At 42.2% G+C, this 17,548-nt stretch overlaps 2 protein-coding genes across 2 annotated transcripts in view; one reads left to right on the forward strand and one right to left on the reverse strand.

Moving 5' to 3' along the window:
* Positions 1-3,166: 3,166 nt before the first annotated feature.
* Positions 3,167-4,460, forward strand: LOC142790303 (uncharacterized). The gene is made up of 3 exons (XM_075885244.1): positions 3,167-3,305; positions 3,469-3,576; positions 3,774-4,460. The coding sequence occupies exons 2-3, from the start codon at positions 3,492-3,494 to the stop codon at positions 4,394-4,396; spliced, it is 708 nt and encodes a 235-aa protein (XP_075741359.1). The 5' UTR covers positions 3,167-3,305; positions 3,469-3,491; the 3' UTR covers positions 4,397-4,460.
* Positions 4,461-13,528: 9,068 nt separating this feature from the next.
* Positions 13,529-17,548, reverse strand: part of LOC119162107 (calmodulin-binding transcription activator 2-like) — a 321,823-nt gene continuing 317,803 nt past the window's right edge. The window contains exons 23-24 of the mRNA XM_075885234.1: positions 15,546-15,666; positions 13,529-13,725 (exon numbers count right to left, since the gene is read on the reverse strand). Coding sequence (XP_075741349.1) covers positions 15,565-15,666 — 102 coding nt within the window. The 3' untranslated portion in view covers positions 13,529-13,725; positions 15,546-15,564. The remainder of the gene's footprint in view (positions 13,726-15,545; positions 15,667-17,548) is intronic.

Raw genomic sequence — 17,548 nt, forward strand, 5'->3', positions numbered from 1 at the left:
ACTTTCAAGGAGACGATCCGTGACCTTTTCGGCGACACTGCTGCACGGCAGACGACTGCACTAAATCAGTCGGCTACTCGGGTATAGGCGTCTACCGAATCGGTAGACGTCTCACGGTTACCCAGTTCTGACGAAGCCATTTTCGAAGTATGATTGGATCAGACCTTTCGCCTGATCAGGCCGATGCTCTCTGTCAGGTTTCGGACTCGATCACGGTGACATTTTTGGTATCCGTGGTCATCCCTTGGGCCAGACTAATATTGTCAAGCACCTAATTAACAATGGTGACTCTGCGCTTATCCACTGTCGGCCTTGCCGCGTGTCCGCATCAGAACGAGCAGTGATTCAAAAGGAAGTGGCCAAAATGCCAACGAAAGACACCATCGAGCCATCGTCGAGCCCTTGGGCCTTCCCAGTGGTCTTGGTAAAGAAGAAAAGCGGCTCCTGGCGTTTCTGCGCTAGTTATCGGCACCTCAAAAAAATTACGAAAAAAAAAACGTGTACCCTCTTCTCCGTATTGACGACGCACTTGACTGTCTGCATGGCGCCACCTTCTTTTCATCTCCCGACCTCCGATCTGGCTACTGGCAAATTGCTGTAGACGAAATGGATCGTGAGACAACTGCATTCGTTACCCCCTGACGGCATTTACCAATTCAAGGTCATGCCGTTTGGCCTCTGCAATGCCCCGGCAACCTTCGAGAGAATGACAGATACGCTACTTCAAGGATTTAAATGGGCGACGTGCTTGTGCTACTTGGATGACGTGATAACTTCTCACCCACCTTCGCCACACACCTTGAACGCCTTTCTACCATTCTATAATATTCCGCTCTGTCCATGATGTTCTCAGTTTCGTGGGCCTCTGCTCCTACTTTCGGCGGTTCGTGAAAACTTTGCGGCACTCGCACGGCCACTTACCGACCTTCTCAAACAAGATGCCCCATTTCATTGGGGCCCTCTTCAAACTGACGCCTTCTCTCAACTAATTACCACTCTCACGACAACCCTATTCTTGCGCATTTCGACCCCGATGCTCCTACAGAAGCGCGCACAGACACGTGTAGTCACGGCATTGGTGCAGTTTTGGCGCAAACTCAGCGGGGCAACGACCGTGCAATTGCGTATGCAAGTCGTCTCCTTTCGAAATCTCAACGCAAATACAGAGAAATTTCATTCATTGTTTGCTGTACACCTATGACTTCTTCGCCAGTTGAACACAACTTATGCGGATACGCGTTCAACGAATGATTTTGTACTATGTGCTAGCGTGTTTTTTATGTACGTCACTAACAAGACAAAACAAACCACGACCACTTGCTTGCCTTCGGCATAGCACGCTATACTTAGGATTAGGAGACCTCACATTTAAGCCTGACTGCGAAAACTCCCGTAGCTACCATGCAACCGCGGATCATTTCATGTCTACATTTTTGGCATCACGTCTGAATAGAACCAACGCACTTTCAACAAAACAAAACAACAACGACGACGACGACAATGGTTTTGCGTGATAAAACTATATACCGCGTGAGGCTCGCCGTATTCAGTGTAGCACTCTCCCAATTACGACCACCTGTGGTTCTTAGCGCCTACATCTAAGAACGCAGGCCTCTATCATTTCCACGCCATCGAAATGCAACTGTCGAGATCGGGATGCGATCCTTATCTGCGGGTCAGCAGCCTCGTGCACATCAATCACCACTGTGCCATTGACATCAAAACCGATTCCTTTACAACTGTAATGGGCAGGCCTGGTTGGTACACTACTGGAATGGTCATGACGTATCTGTCATTCTTACCTTGTGTCACGCGTCTTAAGCACTGTTCCGTGCCACCCCATCCCTACAATAAACGCTAGTGACCATCGGCCGTATGCACAAAGTGTGCACCACTAAATATGCTTTCAAAAGACAAAATGTATACGTTGACAAAAAATAGTTGTACAAGAAAAGTACATTTGTATTTCAATACTACTTCATCAAAAGCACAGGCAACCGGCGCGCTTTAGTTTTGCCGTTTAGCTGCCGCTGAGAGAGTTGAAAACGATGCAGGCGCCAATGACGCAAAAGCTAAATACAACAAAAAGCGCGCCGATCACATATAGATGCGCCCGCAAAACACAAGCATTGGTTTGCATCATTTATTTTCGCTGAGGGCGGCCATAATTATAAGATATATGTTCGCAATATCAGTTGTACAGGAATACTACATATGTATCCAAAATATCAACACGTTCACCTCTTTCCGCACACCTCGTGATCGCTTTACTCGAGCAGACAGAACATCGCTGCTTTACCAGTATTCAAACCTTCGCGACTTCCCGCCGACTGAAAATCGTTTACTTTCAGTTTTTCTTTTTCTTTTTTTAAGCGAGCCAGTGGGCGGCGACCGCAGGCGAGTGAAAGCACACCGTCTCTCTTTTATTCGCTAAAATCTCGCAAGCTATGCTTTTAAGTTTTCGTTGAATCCCGTGCGGTGGCGCTGCAAATAAATGCGCTTGCTGTCAAGTTTTTTTCTCCTTTACTTCATATCTCGCGTAATGTTTTGTAGCAATATGTAGAAACTGAAGGCATATTTAAAAAAAAAGCCAAACAATACAGTTGTACACGTGAAATTAAAAAAAAAATCTATGGTCACAGCGGTGATTCGAACCTGGGTCTTTTTAGTGGTATGCGAGCATTCTACCCCTCGACCACTTCGGCGGAGCTGCGCACGGCTCTTAAAACGACGACAGGTCACAGACTACCGATCGCAGCGCCACTAGCGGATTTGACCCCGTTTGGGCTTCACTTTTAATGCATTGGTGCTGCGGCCGGTCCGGGCACTCCCCTTGTTCTAGTACACTCTAGCTAAAGTGAGCGTAAACTACTTTATTAAAGTTTAGGACTAACAATATGTATTTTTATTTATTATGCACAGAAAGTAAAACTATAATAATTTAAATAGATGTATGAATGAAAAAATTTTATTGGGGTCCTGAAGGATTCCACCCTCGTTTTATAAGGGTAGGATCGCGCAATTTTTATAACGTAGTTGTGAAAATTTGAGCAAAATTTATCTTTTAGCACTAGTTACGAATCGCACAAAAAAACACAACCACCATAACAAACTGTTGCAAACGCATCATTTGAATCCAGATCGAGACAAAGCCCAAGCCTTAAAAGTTGCGTGGTCGCATTGATTGTTTCAGGCAGTTGCCTAAATTCCCTCGTTCGCTTGATTAAACTAGTTGGTTAACTTGTTCCATTTCATTGAATGATGCGCGTAGGCTGCGGCTTGTCGTCCTAATTTCTGCTCTAAACGTAAGTGGCTCTTTCAATTGCAGTTATCGCTGGTATAGCAGCCGGCAAGCGCGATTTTCTGGCGATCTATCTAACGTTGACCTCAGTTGGACGCGCTAGAACTGACAAATGTGCCGCGCAGAAGTGTTTCAAAATTGTTTGATTCGGTGTTTTTTTTTTTCAGCGCCGAGTGTGCCCCTTCATGCCATGGCGTTTGTACGTGCTTTGACGCGAGCTGCGTCTGAAGTCGGTCGAGCTGCGAGATCGGCTCGTTTCATCCCACCGCCACAAAGTAAGTTTCGAGGTTAAACCGTTAAAATGCACACACTAGCCACAATCACGCATCGCCTGTAGACGGATTACCTAGTTGTTACGTGGTTTCCGTGATGCAGCAAAGCTAAAACACTGAGTGTATATAAAATACTCGTGCTCTGTCTTGTGACTATACGATCGTGCTTGCATTTTGTTGTTTTATATATCTGTTTCCAGGGGAACTACATCAAATTGCTCATCAAGAATCCTGTCTGCCTGGGACATGTCTTCGCAAAGTCGCGGCTGAGCGCTTGCCGGCATCAACTACTGTAGATCGAAGCGTAGTATACGTACCTCCAGGCGTAAAAAGTCCCATCAATCTCCCAACTCTGCGGAGGTCGTGGGACTACAACCTTCCATCCTTCGTGAAGCCAACCACAGCAATCGGGGACACCAAAGTTATAGCACCGTCAACGGACACAAACTCCAATGGAATGGAGAAAACAGATCCGAAACCGACAGGCGTCGTTAACGAGAAGCGGGCCGTGAACATGTTGATAGTTCGTCGGAAAAAGATGAAAAAACACAAGCTCCGGAAACTGCGCAAGCGGATGCACGCGCTGTGGTCGAAACGGAGGTATCGAATTGAGAAGAACAAAGAGCAAGTCTTCAGGGCCGAGCTTCTAGCCCAGATAGACGAAGCGAGGGCATTTGATGCCGAGAAGTTTGTGACCGGAGTTCTCGATAAGCTGCGCAACAGACCAAGGCCGGAGACACTCGAAGAGAGAAGGGAAAAGCTCCTTGAGCTGATGCGTAAACACAGGAGTAATGTTCAGTACATAAAGCCGAAACTTGATTAAGTGTGCAATAGGAAATTGGTTGAACTTGTTTGCAATAAAATAGAGCTGTGCTTTAGCCCTATTACTTCTGTGTACTAGTGTGTAGTATTGTTGCCTACACAAGCAATGCAGATATCTTTAAGAATTGTTTCAGGTAATAATGCCAGTGCAGAACAAACAGTATGGTAATTTGACAATTATTTTCACAGAAAAAGTGGTATTTCTTTACAGCAACCCCTGTTAAATTTCTATATAACTTTTTAAATTACATCCTACTGATGAATGTACGATATTAGCATGTGTCCGCAAATAATTTTCCTCATAATTTTGAATAGCTATAAGTTATAAAGAGCCAATTATGTCTTGCACATGAACTAAAAATGTAACTTTTAGCTTGTGTTTTCTTCTTCGTTAGCAAATATGTGATAAATGAACATGCAGGTTTTCGGTAATATAGCACACTCGTCACATGTGGCTGTGAGAAAGAGGAGAGATGAAAAAATTGGCCTTGGATGTCCTTCCAGCCAGGTACTCCATGCCATAAAAAGGGAGAGATGATGGAGCTTAGGTCAATGAAAGGGCTACTTAATTGATTTATTCATTTGTTTTTGCGTATGAAGCCTATAATTGTTGCAGTATATAGTACCCTTCAGGTTTAGCCACACTGTGCATTTGGTGATCGGCAGCAGGCCTATCCCACTCAGATATAGGCAAAAGTGTTCCAGTGCATTAAATTTTTTACATGCTGATGAAGAGCCATTTTTTCTATTAATATAAGGTGGTGCTTATTACAAATTACTTGAAATATTTGTGAATTCCCACCTTTGTGTTGCATGTTATGAAGCTATCGTAGCCACTTATATTTAACTCTGGAGCATTTGCCAATTGAGTGCAAAATGAGCAGACTGGGCCGCACGCTGAAAGTTGTTGAAATCGAAGGCAAGTCTACTTGTGGAAACGTTCGCTCCATCAGCACATTGCGTTGACGACTTTTTCATATCTTCGAGCTTTCACCTTAGCCAGAAATTTTGTTTCTTCTGGATCCTGAGTCGTCGCTTGTCTGACCACTTTGTTATTGTCTTCAGACACTCCTGCAAATGCTGATGTACGATAAAAGCGGTGCTTATTAAAAGCACTACTTTGTAGAGTTTGTCGATTATCGTTATGTAGTTAAGTTCAGACACTCTAAACTTCAGAGCAGGCTAAGATGCAAGTTCATGTGTCTGATGATTATACTGTGCACATGAAAGTGGAATACCATACCTTAGCTCCAATTTTCGTTGATTTCACACAATTGATGTTTAGAGGTAAATGAATCCTGTTCTTCCATTAAAAAAATCTTGAAACCTTAAATGTTGGTGCAGTCTCTGACTATGGGACCTCCTTCTGTGTACAAGTAATTTGTAACTCACTTAAAGATAAAATAAAACCATTTCTGATTTCTAGTAGGAGCGAGATCAAAAGAATTGCTGCCATAGCTTTTGGTCAACAGGTTTAGCTGCAACTAGCACTGTAAAGCATTTTGGCTTGCATCATTTAAAAGTGGGCTTCAACATAAATGTGAAGTTGGACGGCTTGGTTACTGCCAGTGCATATGAAAACTTTGGATCTTACACACTTCATGCGCACAGTCTTGGACACTCTTTGCTGATACGATTTGCATCTTTCAGAGTTAGCCTCGCATCACTGCTTCTTCACCCTCACTGTTTTCTCAAAGCCAATCCTAGCCTTGCTCCACGAGTATAAGTACGCCCAAATGAGGGTGACTGTGTGTGCTTTGAATACATCTGTTTATGGGGTTTTTCTCTGTGCCCAATCGAATCGCACAAAACATTAGATATCAACATCTGTGGCATGGTCAAAACATAATGAGCTTAAAAAAATAATCGAAGTCTTTATTGAAGTCCTGATAAAATGGGCATGGCTGTGTGCTAGCTGTAGTTTGCCAGCACAACGGTGTAATTTTTTATCAAATGTCAGTTATATCAACTGGTGTATTTTGCACTGAGCAACTTTATTGCACAAGGGTTCAGGTCTAGTACTACTGCGATGCACCAATGCAAAGGAACCGAGAACGGTGAAAGGAAGAATAGTTTTTATTTGTTTTTGTGGTTTTTACACAGCGAAACACGTATGAGAAATTAGTGATAACATGGCGCTGGGTAACAGATGAGATCAAGAAAAAAAAAACACACACATCGCGATAGAGGAAACAAGAACAGCAGCTCGAAGAGTGTCTACACCCACATTGTGTGGCTCGATGAAAGCGTCTTTCTCAACTATCACACTTTACTCTGCCCCGCAGTTCAAAAGAAAAGGAGGGGTGGCAGGTTGGGGGAAATAAACGTTCACAGAACTTACAACGACTTTACTAGCTCTGCCTCCGAGCCAGCACGTTCATGCTCTCAACAGACGTTCAACATATCTCTTCTTCTCAACTTTACTCCTCAACGCCAGACCACATAACTTCTCTTTCGACGGCGATCGATCGCGTAGCTTTCCCACACTTGCTACCAAGATGTCTCGGCTAGACTGGTGAACATGAACCGAAAAACAAGAAAAAAAGAACGAAAAATTGCAACTTTTGCAAAAATATTCAGTCGTCAAAAATACCAAGGAACTGGCAGTAAATATATATATTATATATTTATATATATTATATATGTAAAAAATCGTTAACACGAGGCTGTTAACAAACTCTACAGGTGACTCCTAGGTAGAAATTACAAAACAGCTATGGACACCACAAATGTATCGAGCAAAGGGAGGAGGAAAGGAGGCCACAGAAATGACGCGGGGGCAACAGTAGAAAAATGATTTCGACATGAAAAATAAGAAATCTTCGAATTTTTTTTCCCTTCTGGGGGCATCAGGTAACGGCCGAAGCGACATTCGAGTCTAAACTGACGGCTCTGTATTGGCGCTGGGCTACCCAGCTTTTGCACAAATTAACGGCACTGAGAAAAAAAAAATATAACGAGACAACCAAGAAACAGCAACACCTTGTGCTATCACGATTATTCACATCTCGCGATGAAGGTTTCTGAGCACAAATATAGTTATATATATATATTTATATATATGCGTGTATATAGGTGTGGTACTAGAGATAGTGACAGAAAGATGGCGAGAGAGAGAGAGAAGTGTATCTATGCTGGTTTGCTTTTCTCCACAGCACACTTTTCTGGCTATATGGGCTTACCACGTTATCGGGCCTTGTTTTTCGTTATTTTTGTCCCTGTTGCTTGCGAAGCATAGGCAAGATCATAATACCTTGTGAGCGTCAGCGCTTCTGTCTCCGAAATCCTGGTGTCTTATAGTGTCTCTATGCTGAAATGGCGTGCATGTCTTTGCGATGAGATTCGTTATGAAATTTCGAAGACAAGTTGCAACAGGCTTGGACATTGTACTGATCATGTTCCTTATGAAATACATACAGAAATGCTAGTTAATATGCAGTGTGCAAATGAATATGAAACAAAGAATACACACACACATGATATACTAAGAGGCAGATGCTTTTGAGATTGGCAGCATTCTCGTCTAAACTGCTTCAAACTGCATAGGAATCAAGGTTCAGGGGGTATAGAAGGTTACAGCAGTCTCTTGTTAATAAAATGATATCAGAGAGTGGTTTACGTTTTCTTTGCAATTTGCGACAATTTTCGAGTGCAAGTTCAAGCAGTTATTAGATGAGATTCATGGGTGCGATTTGAACTAGACACATCTCTATTCTGCACTTCATGGAAGTACATTAGTCATCATCTCAAGATATTAATAATTCATCACTGATACCATGTTGCCAATGTATAGAAGATGAGTTGTATACAGGTGATACAGGAGTCTATGTTGTGAAAATGCACATATCGCATGCTCTCGCTTTTGCCAAAGATAAAAAAAACACAAAGTGAATGCAATCAAAGATATAATTACATTTGTAATCATTTACACAATCAAGATAATATTGTAGATCTTGAGACACACTTGGCAATCACTCAGGAAATGCTAAGCAAGTTTTGTTTTTAAGCGACTGGCCAAGTAACAAGAACTATTGTCTTTGATTCGTGCAAGAAAATATTCCTGTGCATCGTTCGACACGGTAGCAAAATTATTTGACTTGGCTCATTGGAAGTCAAACAAACTGAAGTTGAGTTCATGTCAGACACAAATGTTTTTAAGCTTGTGCTGAGATGCAGATGTCAGGGCACGCTTGCGTGGAGACCGAAGCCTTTCTCTCTCTCCCCCTCTGCAAAAGCAAGAGTGACAGCAACAACGATTCTGGGTACCTCCACATCTAATGGCGCTCACTAACGCCCATCACACTTGGACTTGGGGGTGGTATTTGTACTGGTATACTTCACTTGAAGTAGAGACGGTGAGAGAAGAAACTAGAGAGTAGTTATAGTTAGGTAGCGCTTACAAGTGAAAGCTTTTTTTTTGTTTTAAGAAAAAGTCGGCACTCTACCATGTCTTGTATGTTTTTTTTTTTGCTTGTAACCTCTCCTCAGTACATTGGGACTGTATTTCTGGGTATACAGTGTGACTACACGTGGTGTATGTACATGCCACCATCTCTGCATGCAGTCGCGCGCCGTTGTGACATGACTGCACCGAGAAATGACCAGAATATCAACACAGGTACGCACACAGATGCAGGGGGGCTGTGGGTTATATGCAACGAGCAGCCTCTGGGATGTGGACAGTTTCACCAAAGACAGTCAACAAGAATCACTGACGTATGGGCGTACATAATGCCTCCTTCCTTGTCGCCTCGTTCAATGCTTCAAAAGATCTTTCCTCTGTGGCCCATTCCTCCTCTGGCTTCTTTTTTATTTCAAATATCCCTGTGCTGCTTCACATTGCTCCTTGATAGTTTGGGTTTGTGCGAGACAGAAGTCACGCCCAAATCTTCTACGGATCTAGCAGGTCCCTTGGATTAGATAGCTAACCAGGTGCTCCAAGATGCTTGGTTGCTAATATGTAACTTAACGCTACTCTAACTACACAGGCGACCCTAGTTGCCGAGTTTCATGTACTATATATAGAAAACCAAAGGCCGCTCCTCTTGGTTGTGTAAGCGCTAGTTGTCTAGAAGGACATTACTAATCCCGGGAGTGTTCAAATATATTGGCGCGCTTAAAATCCATGTACTTCGGAAAGGGCATATGATATAAGTTAAGCTACGTATATTCGACGAGTAATACAAAAGCTTCAAGAAGTTCCTTTAACTAAGCTCCCAGATCATCTTCACCTTTGCCCGAATAATATGCCCTGCAATGCTTCACAAAATACTAGCAATGTTTGCTGTTAGTTGTAGATTTGGCAAAAGGGGAACACTGGGCATACAAAAGTGGAGCTTTTTTTCCCCCAAGTCATTCTTTACACAAGTACACAAGCGGGTCCGCAAACGCTACCACTTGCCAACAATGTCCTTCATGTGAACTTAAAACTTGAAAGCCATCAGATAAGCACAGGTGCATAGCTGCTATGCGGCACGTTCGTAACAGATTGGAATAATGGCCTGTTAGCTCTTTCTCAGAAAAAGCATTGACACACAGTTTGAAATACTTTCTAGGTGCCTCAAGAGCTTAAAAAAAGAATATATCAGGCAAAAAACTTAACATTTCACAGTGCTATGCACATTTTTTTATTTTTCTTTACCCTCACAATATATAACTGAGCTGGTGCACCGACATTGACATGAGGAGTGGAGGGCAGCCCTGAAACTCGGTTTGTGTCGTTCATCAGCTCCTTGCGATTTCGTTGCAATACTGGGTTTGAGCTTTTTATCAGTACGGGACACTTAAACGAGACGAAGCTGTATTCTGAAATCGTGTGTTCTCCGACGAACATGCCCTCGCATGCCACTAACTCTTAGTTACAATGCTTGACGAGTTTACACAAAGCTGAGCACTTATTGGAAACTCACAAAGCTGCCTAAATATGGGTGCACACGTTCCAGTTGCTGTCTTTTCGATAACAAATGTAATAACTACGTTAAGCTACGATATGGTTTGCCTTCAACGTCAATGGATGTTCAGCAATAAACCAAGAGGACATAAAGGCATTCTTCTGCTCTAGACATTTGTCTAACTTTACTTTAAGCAGATCTTTATGTTTAGGTTACCAAAGTATGCAAAACTAGTCTTTTAAAGGTGAACATTCCACAAATTTCTGTTATATATTGAAAAGAAACTTGCAGTCAAAACAGAGGGACACCCCTCTATTTCAACAAACTAATCTTAACTTTATAACCCTGCAATGATAAAATGTTTTTGGATGTTTTAACGTGATAGCGTTAGAGAGATAATTTCGTAAAAATACCGGTATTGGTGACAGCGTCAGCACCTTTGGCTGTGAGCGAAAAAGCAGCATCGTACTTGAGCGAAAATTCGAGATAAATGCAAATGAATAAATAATAATAAAAAAATCAGTTCGAGTGGGACCGGGGAATTCGGGCCTGTGACTTCTCAAATCGTGGTGCAATGCATTTAGCCACTCGGCCACCGCGCATACATCCTCTAGCATACTAAAGGTGGGTTATTTATATAGGCCATTTACTGCTGGTTGTACGCACATCTCAAAAGTGCTTCAGCATGGCAGAGACCTGATTCTCACCCACGAGATGGCACAACATGCTGACTGGCGCACATTACATGGCATCGCACAGTGTTTCGTCACGCTGCACGCATGCATATAGGAGCTGGAAGGCGTCTGTACCTTAGCTTTTTTTGTGGCATGGTCAACCAAAGATGAAAGCAAAAGTGGGGATCAGAAAAGTGATACCAACACAGACTGATTACGTAATTGTGCTCTACTCAAGAAAGCAAAGCTCGAGCACCTTACAAGTTTTTAACTTGACTTGGAAAAGCAATTCAAAATTTTTTTTTTTCAGTAACAGTGAGTGATTCTATGCTTAGTCATGATTAAATTCGAGGTCCTGAACTAGACGCAAATTTCTCAAGTAAATCCTCGCCACAGGAGTCTCTAAGTGTGGCGACAAGATCTGGCAAAATGCCCCTCCCTACCATAATTTTGGATGGTGCATCAAATGGAGCAGCGCATAGCAATGTAGGGGTTACGCACATGTAACATGCTTTTGATAAGTGCGTGTCTGTTAAATAGACTGTCCTGCCTGTCTTTAAATCAACAGCCCCTTTGGCACCTGCTAACAGCAGAGCACCCCTTTAAAGAAGCAACAATCCACTTACAACCTTCTCTTCACCTCGCTACATATTTTGTACCTATGGCACGGACATATGACAACAGGAAAAAACAGACAAGGCGTCGGCAGGAGTGTTAACACCAATGCACAGCACAAGCGAAAATAGTCAGCAACAGAGATGTTTTCCATAACACTCCCTCGCATGCGTCAACATCGCGAGATGCAGGTGCTCCGGTCTATCAACTTGCTGAAATAAGCACATACAGTCAGTGTCAAAAGTTCATGGATTTCATTATTCATAATAAAGCTAAACAGTCCCCTGGCCTGGTTGTCTGGAATTCTAGCCCTTAGTGATATATTCGCAAATGATGCAGCATGTGCTTTTACTCTCCATCGCACACCTACTTCTGTGATGTTAAACTTATTCATTGGGAGCCATGCCCAACAAACTTTTGACACTGACTGTGCACTGAAAGTTTCCGAAGCTTTACTTCACTTCTGTAAAGCCACCCTTACTAGGTGAACAAATTTGATAAGCTTTCAACAGTTTCAAAATTCTTTTTCGCTGGCGCACTCGCAGACAAATGAGAGAATGAGAAATATCACGCACACAAAGCCGGTAATAAAAGCCACTTAAGTGCTCGGCACATCTACACAAATCAGTAAAATTGTCTTCGTATCTTAATACGAGAAAGTATGTGTGGCATTGGCTATTCCTATGCACGCAATAATCAATATGTTTTTTTTTCATAACCAGAATGCCAGTGAGTGCATTTGCTGATAACTTTCTAATTGCAAGCATATGAGATATCAGCAGCTGTTGTGCTGTGTTTGTAACTTGTCTCTTCAGCATTCACCCCGGTCTCATGTCTACCTCCGGCCTTGTAATAACATGACAGCCATCTTCACCAATTGATGCTGAGACGTTTGTACCGAGACTTGATCTCTCGAGACTTTACTCCGTCACTGCTTCGTCTCTCCTTCGTTTGTATTTTCTTCGGGAGCTCGCAGGCAGAGTGTTTCTGCACGCACAACACTGCACATTTTGTGGCGGACAAAAATAATTCTTTCATGCAGCAGCTGAAATGGTTATCAACATATTGTCAAGCAAGCGTTTGTGGCAACAGGAATATGTGTGTATATATATAAATATATATCAGTGAGATGACACTTTAACAACGGAGAAACCGAGGAACACCCACTGTAGAACTCGCGTCCTGTCCTATGTTATCATATACTGGTAAGTGCAAAATATGGAGTGATTGACAGTTCCGCAGAAAACATGAAAATAAAGAACCTGTGTCGAGAAGGCAACACTGAGCTTCCATGTTCTTCTTTTTTTTTTTACAGACAACATTTAAAAAGTCACAATGAAGATAAATTACTGATGAAAACACGAACAGTCATTACAAACAGTGCTCTCCCCAGTACCTGCTTTCTTTCTTCACGTTATATTTTTAAAATGTTTCATGTGTCCGTGTATCGTGAAGATGAAAGGCGTGGCAGGGAAAAGGGATTTTGTGTCTAATGAAGGAAAGAGGCTTTTATGGTTTTACAAACATTTGTACCATACTGCTTTTTTTTGTGTATGTATGTGTGTACGTGACAAATTCAATAGAAAGCTACAAGAAGGGGAAGTAATGTGTGAAACAAGATTCACGAAAGTTTATATGTTAAAAAGGAAAAGTGAGAGAGAATAAAATGTGAGAAACGAGTCTAAAAAAAGAAGGCGAGAAAAATGCAGCAGCAGTTTTGGCATATGAGTGAAATCGATTTCCCAGATCATAAAAGGTTTCCTTCATTCTGGGGTTACAGTGCCGAGAAATGTGTCCGATTAGCGATCGCAGCACGTGATGCTCCATAAACCACGAAATAAATCTTAATAAGCGCACTCTTTCTAGATAGCGTATCACCGGGCGAGGAAAGCAACCACGTTGTACAAACGCATATCCTGGCAGCAGCGAAAAATGTGAAGGACCTAAATGTATGCATTCGCGATAACCCAAGTGGCAGGGACTGCAATATACATATTAATGCAGAAAGTAATCGAAGCTGTGGCTTCCAAGTGACGCGTGGAAACCAAAATTCTTGCGCCAGCATAGTTGCTGCTGCTGCTGCATTCTATGTCTTGTCTGCTCCAGACGTTTCCTTTTCCATCACGCATTTGTTGCTTGAGCTCGCACTGCTGAAACATGAGAAGGACAAGAAGTTAATGCAAGAATGATTGACAAATCAATGTAAACTGAGCAATTTTTTAAAAACATTTTTTAGAATCAAATATGTAGATTTTTAGAATCAGATACGTAGAGAAACATTTTTGACCAATGTGAAACCTTAAAAGTATCATCTTGAATGAAAGTAACATACTAACCTTTTAGTAATTACTTGAATTATGCATTAGCAAGCAAAGACGCTGTTATTATGTGAAAACATGCTTTAGGCGCATATGACTAAGTAAACTCTCAGTAAACAGAACCTGAAGGGATCGGAAAAATATGTTTCATTTAACAGGAGTTTCATTTATTAAGAGAAGAACATAGGTGCAGAATACAAGCCCGAAACCAAGCATAGCAGAAGAAATAGTTCCATTTAAGCAGTAGTTTCATTTAACAGATTTCCGTTTACTGAAAGTCTACCGTACACTTAAACGAAAATTTGCAGTGATTGTTCCTACAGCTTTAGATATGATGGGCAGTGTGTTACTTTTGCATGTGACAGCAGGTTTTAAAGAGAGCCCATAATTCTGTTTAGCATGATGGAAAAGCACTCCAAAACAGCTAGCGTTTCTTCGCCAGAAAAACTGACTTCTAATGCTGGATGTGTGTTGCTGGATGCGTGTTTTAGAATCCAATGCTGCTGGCATTAGCGAGATAGTATGGATTTCGCACAACATTCACATATTTTAGCAAGTTGAGTCAAACTCCAGGAAACTCGAAAGTACAACTCTTTTTGGAAGTAAGCAGTTCACTTAGCACCAAGTAGATGCTATAAAAATCTGATGAGGTCACAAGAAACTGGTGTTGCCTCCTGCCTTTCAGAGCCATGCTCCTTCTGAAAGACGAAGCTTCTACTAGTAGCAAAACTGACCCTTTAGTAACTCCACTAGTGCAATGTACTTAAGAGTGTCATGCCTGTCTCTAAAATAAGGAACGCACACGCAAAATCCACAAATTTGCATTAGTTCATTTGGGAAAAGCTGCACAGAACTAGAACGAGGAACGTGTCAAAGAAGGAAGATAGGACACACAAGCTGACTGAAATCGAGAATTTAAAGGTCACAGGATAAAGTGCAAAGGTATTGTCGTCATGCTGCTACGAGTGTGCAAAACGCAACAGCTGTGACATTAATCAACAACTGAACAATTTCTACAGCAAACTTCAACCATTTGCTTCGCGATGATAGTGGTAAGCAAAATTATCAGTCATTGAAGTCTGGTGTATGGGTCACACTTGTCAGCTATCTGTAGACGCACCATAATACATTTCAGCATAATTGCTGTGGTCACATACGTTCCAGAATTTGCATCTATTCTTATAGTGTACTTATTACATGCATTATTTTCGCTACAAAAAAAAATTATACAATTCAGGAAGGTTGCGATGCCCCAAGGTGCATCTAAGGCGAACAGAATCAGTGAATGCAGTAAGCTGAAAAAAAAAAAACAACGAAGTGTGCACACCAATGTACAAGCACAATCAAAATGCTGCCTGTTGCTCCCCCCTTCCTAGAAAGCATATAAAAAAACAACAACAGATGAATCCTTACGTGGTTATCACTTTTCAAATTCCCTTTTACGCAGAAATACAGGGCATGGCTGGCATGCAGGTTACGCAATCATTGGAGGTGACTGGCTTCAATCATTGCCCTTGCGTTGACCAGGTAACAGTTATGCCCGCAGCTGTGTCCCGTCTTCCTTCCATCTTACACCACACGTACCCGATTTCACATGATCTGCAACATATATTAACCCGCGACTTTTCGTGTCAGATGACCAGTAGTCTGACCTTTCAAGCCTCCTTGAAGCTAGAAGGCAGTTCCTGGGATTTTGTGGGCAGCCGTGGTGGCGCTGGAACGACCGCTGCTGGCCTCTCTTTTTCGGCAGCTAAGGCACGCTCTCTCTGCAATCTAGAAACATTACAACAAGTTCAACTGCCTGAGCAATACACGGAGCTTGAAGGGTTGTGTGTGGCAGTCACAAAAAGTGTAAATTTGATCTGAGGGAAAAAAGGTACATCACATGGTGTGCAGCTATCTAGTCCTTGCTTTAGATCAGTTGCCTCTGAGATGGCAGTAGATATTGCTTTAATCTCAGAGGCGGCATGGTTTGAAGCAGCCGCCGCAGTGAGCACTCGCAGCCGACGTTTGGGGGAGTGGAGGAAGAGAGAACAGGAAAGGGAATAACTTTAAAGGGGCACTAAAGTCAAACAATGAATCAATTTATATCAATAAATTATGCTATAAGAACATTATTGTTATTAATTGAAGCATCATATATTTAGTGATGAAAGTAATTTCCCCGTTTAGATTAAGTGATAAAGAAGAAAATCAAGGTAATAGTTTCGTACTCAAATTTCACACCAAAAAATCTCTGCACATCATTTCATGAATTTGAAAGTATTTTTTTTTATTGTGGCAACATTGGCTCAACAAAATTTTCTGAAATGTGGTACATTCAACAAACCCCTCAGAGGACAATGTATTAGTTTTTACTACTATGTAAGGCCTAATAGGTGACGTCAAAATCCATGAAGTTTGGTGCAGGAATTGCAAGGGGATGTCATCACCCTCGTTTTTATTCTGCTCGTTTTTCTCGGGTACCAAGCGTTGTCCCACTGCAAGCATGGTAATTTTGGAATTGCGAAACTGTAGTTTACTACCATTAGAAACAAAGATTTTCTCTTTAGCGTCTCTTTAAGCTTGGGTCAAATTTCCAGGTTCCTGTGAGGGTTAGGAACACAAAGTATAGAAAAGTAAAAAAAGATGTTTACTGTGGCAGTACGTTATGTTGGGCTAGTTGGTACATATTAGTAGTCTGAAATACGTGGCGCAAGGTTGACAAAGAGAAAAAAAGACGAGACAGAAAGAGCGCCAACTCACAACTAAGTTTATTTTCATGAAGCATTCACAATATATAGGCTCTTGAAGGACATGCGCAGACCATTTCATTCACCGCACGTGCAGGCATAAACATTTTTATGATGTAATAACCGATAATTGCAATCATGAAATCTGGGAACCAGCAACAACAAGATATGCCTAATGTAAAGACGTCGAAAAAACCAAACACACCCAAGCCTGCGCAAAAACCAGCAAAAAAGGACTGACAGACACTTCCTAGCACGCAACTTAAGTACATCTAGATCCAACAGTTGGAATTCACTGTTATGAAACACAACTGAAGGCACGCTGACGCACGAGTCACCTTTCTTCATTATGTGAAAGGCTTCGAGTAACTCCCGCCCCAGCGCATCCCGGCTCCTTCCAAGTACTCGCGTGCCATAACTGCGGCGTGCAGCCACACGAAGCACAGTGAAAGGGCAAATGAGACCCTGTTCCATTCCTAATTGATAAGGCATGCTCCCTTAGACGGTCATTTGTACAGCGCCCTATCTGGCCTATATAGACCTTGCCACAGCTCAGGAGAATTTCATAAACAGTGCCCACAGCACAATGCAGGAACAGCTTTACGTGCTTCTTATCGCACACCACCTTGGCACCTCTTGGAAGAAATGCGAGCACAGAGCCTTGAAAGATTATTTGGAGTAGAGAAAACCACTGGCACAAGGTGCCGATTTGCAACGTTTTTCAGGTTGTGGGAAATTTTGTGCATGTATGGTACAACATGCGGTCTTTTCCTCTGTCTATGCAATGGCTCTGGCCTCCTGCGTTCCCCCTTCAGCCTCTGCAGCAATGTTTCAGACACACTGACTAAGACCGAATAAGGAAACCCGGCTGCAGTGAGCAGCGATACCTAAACGGAAAAACTATCAAACACTGTGTGCTGGCA

The sequence above is a fragment of the Rhipicephalus microplus genome, unplaced genomic scaffold (assembly GCF_043290135.1).
Source record: "Rhipicephalus microplus isolate Deutch F79 unplaced genomic scaffold, USDA_Rmic scaffold_94, whole genome shotgun sequence".
Lineage (NCBI taxonomy): Eukaryota > Metazoa > Arthropoda > Arachnida > Ixodida > Ixodidae > Rhipicephalus > Rhipicephalus microplus.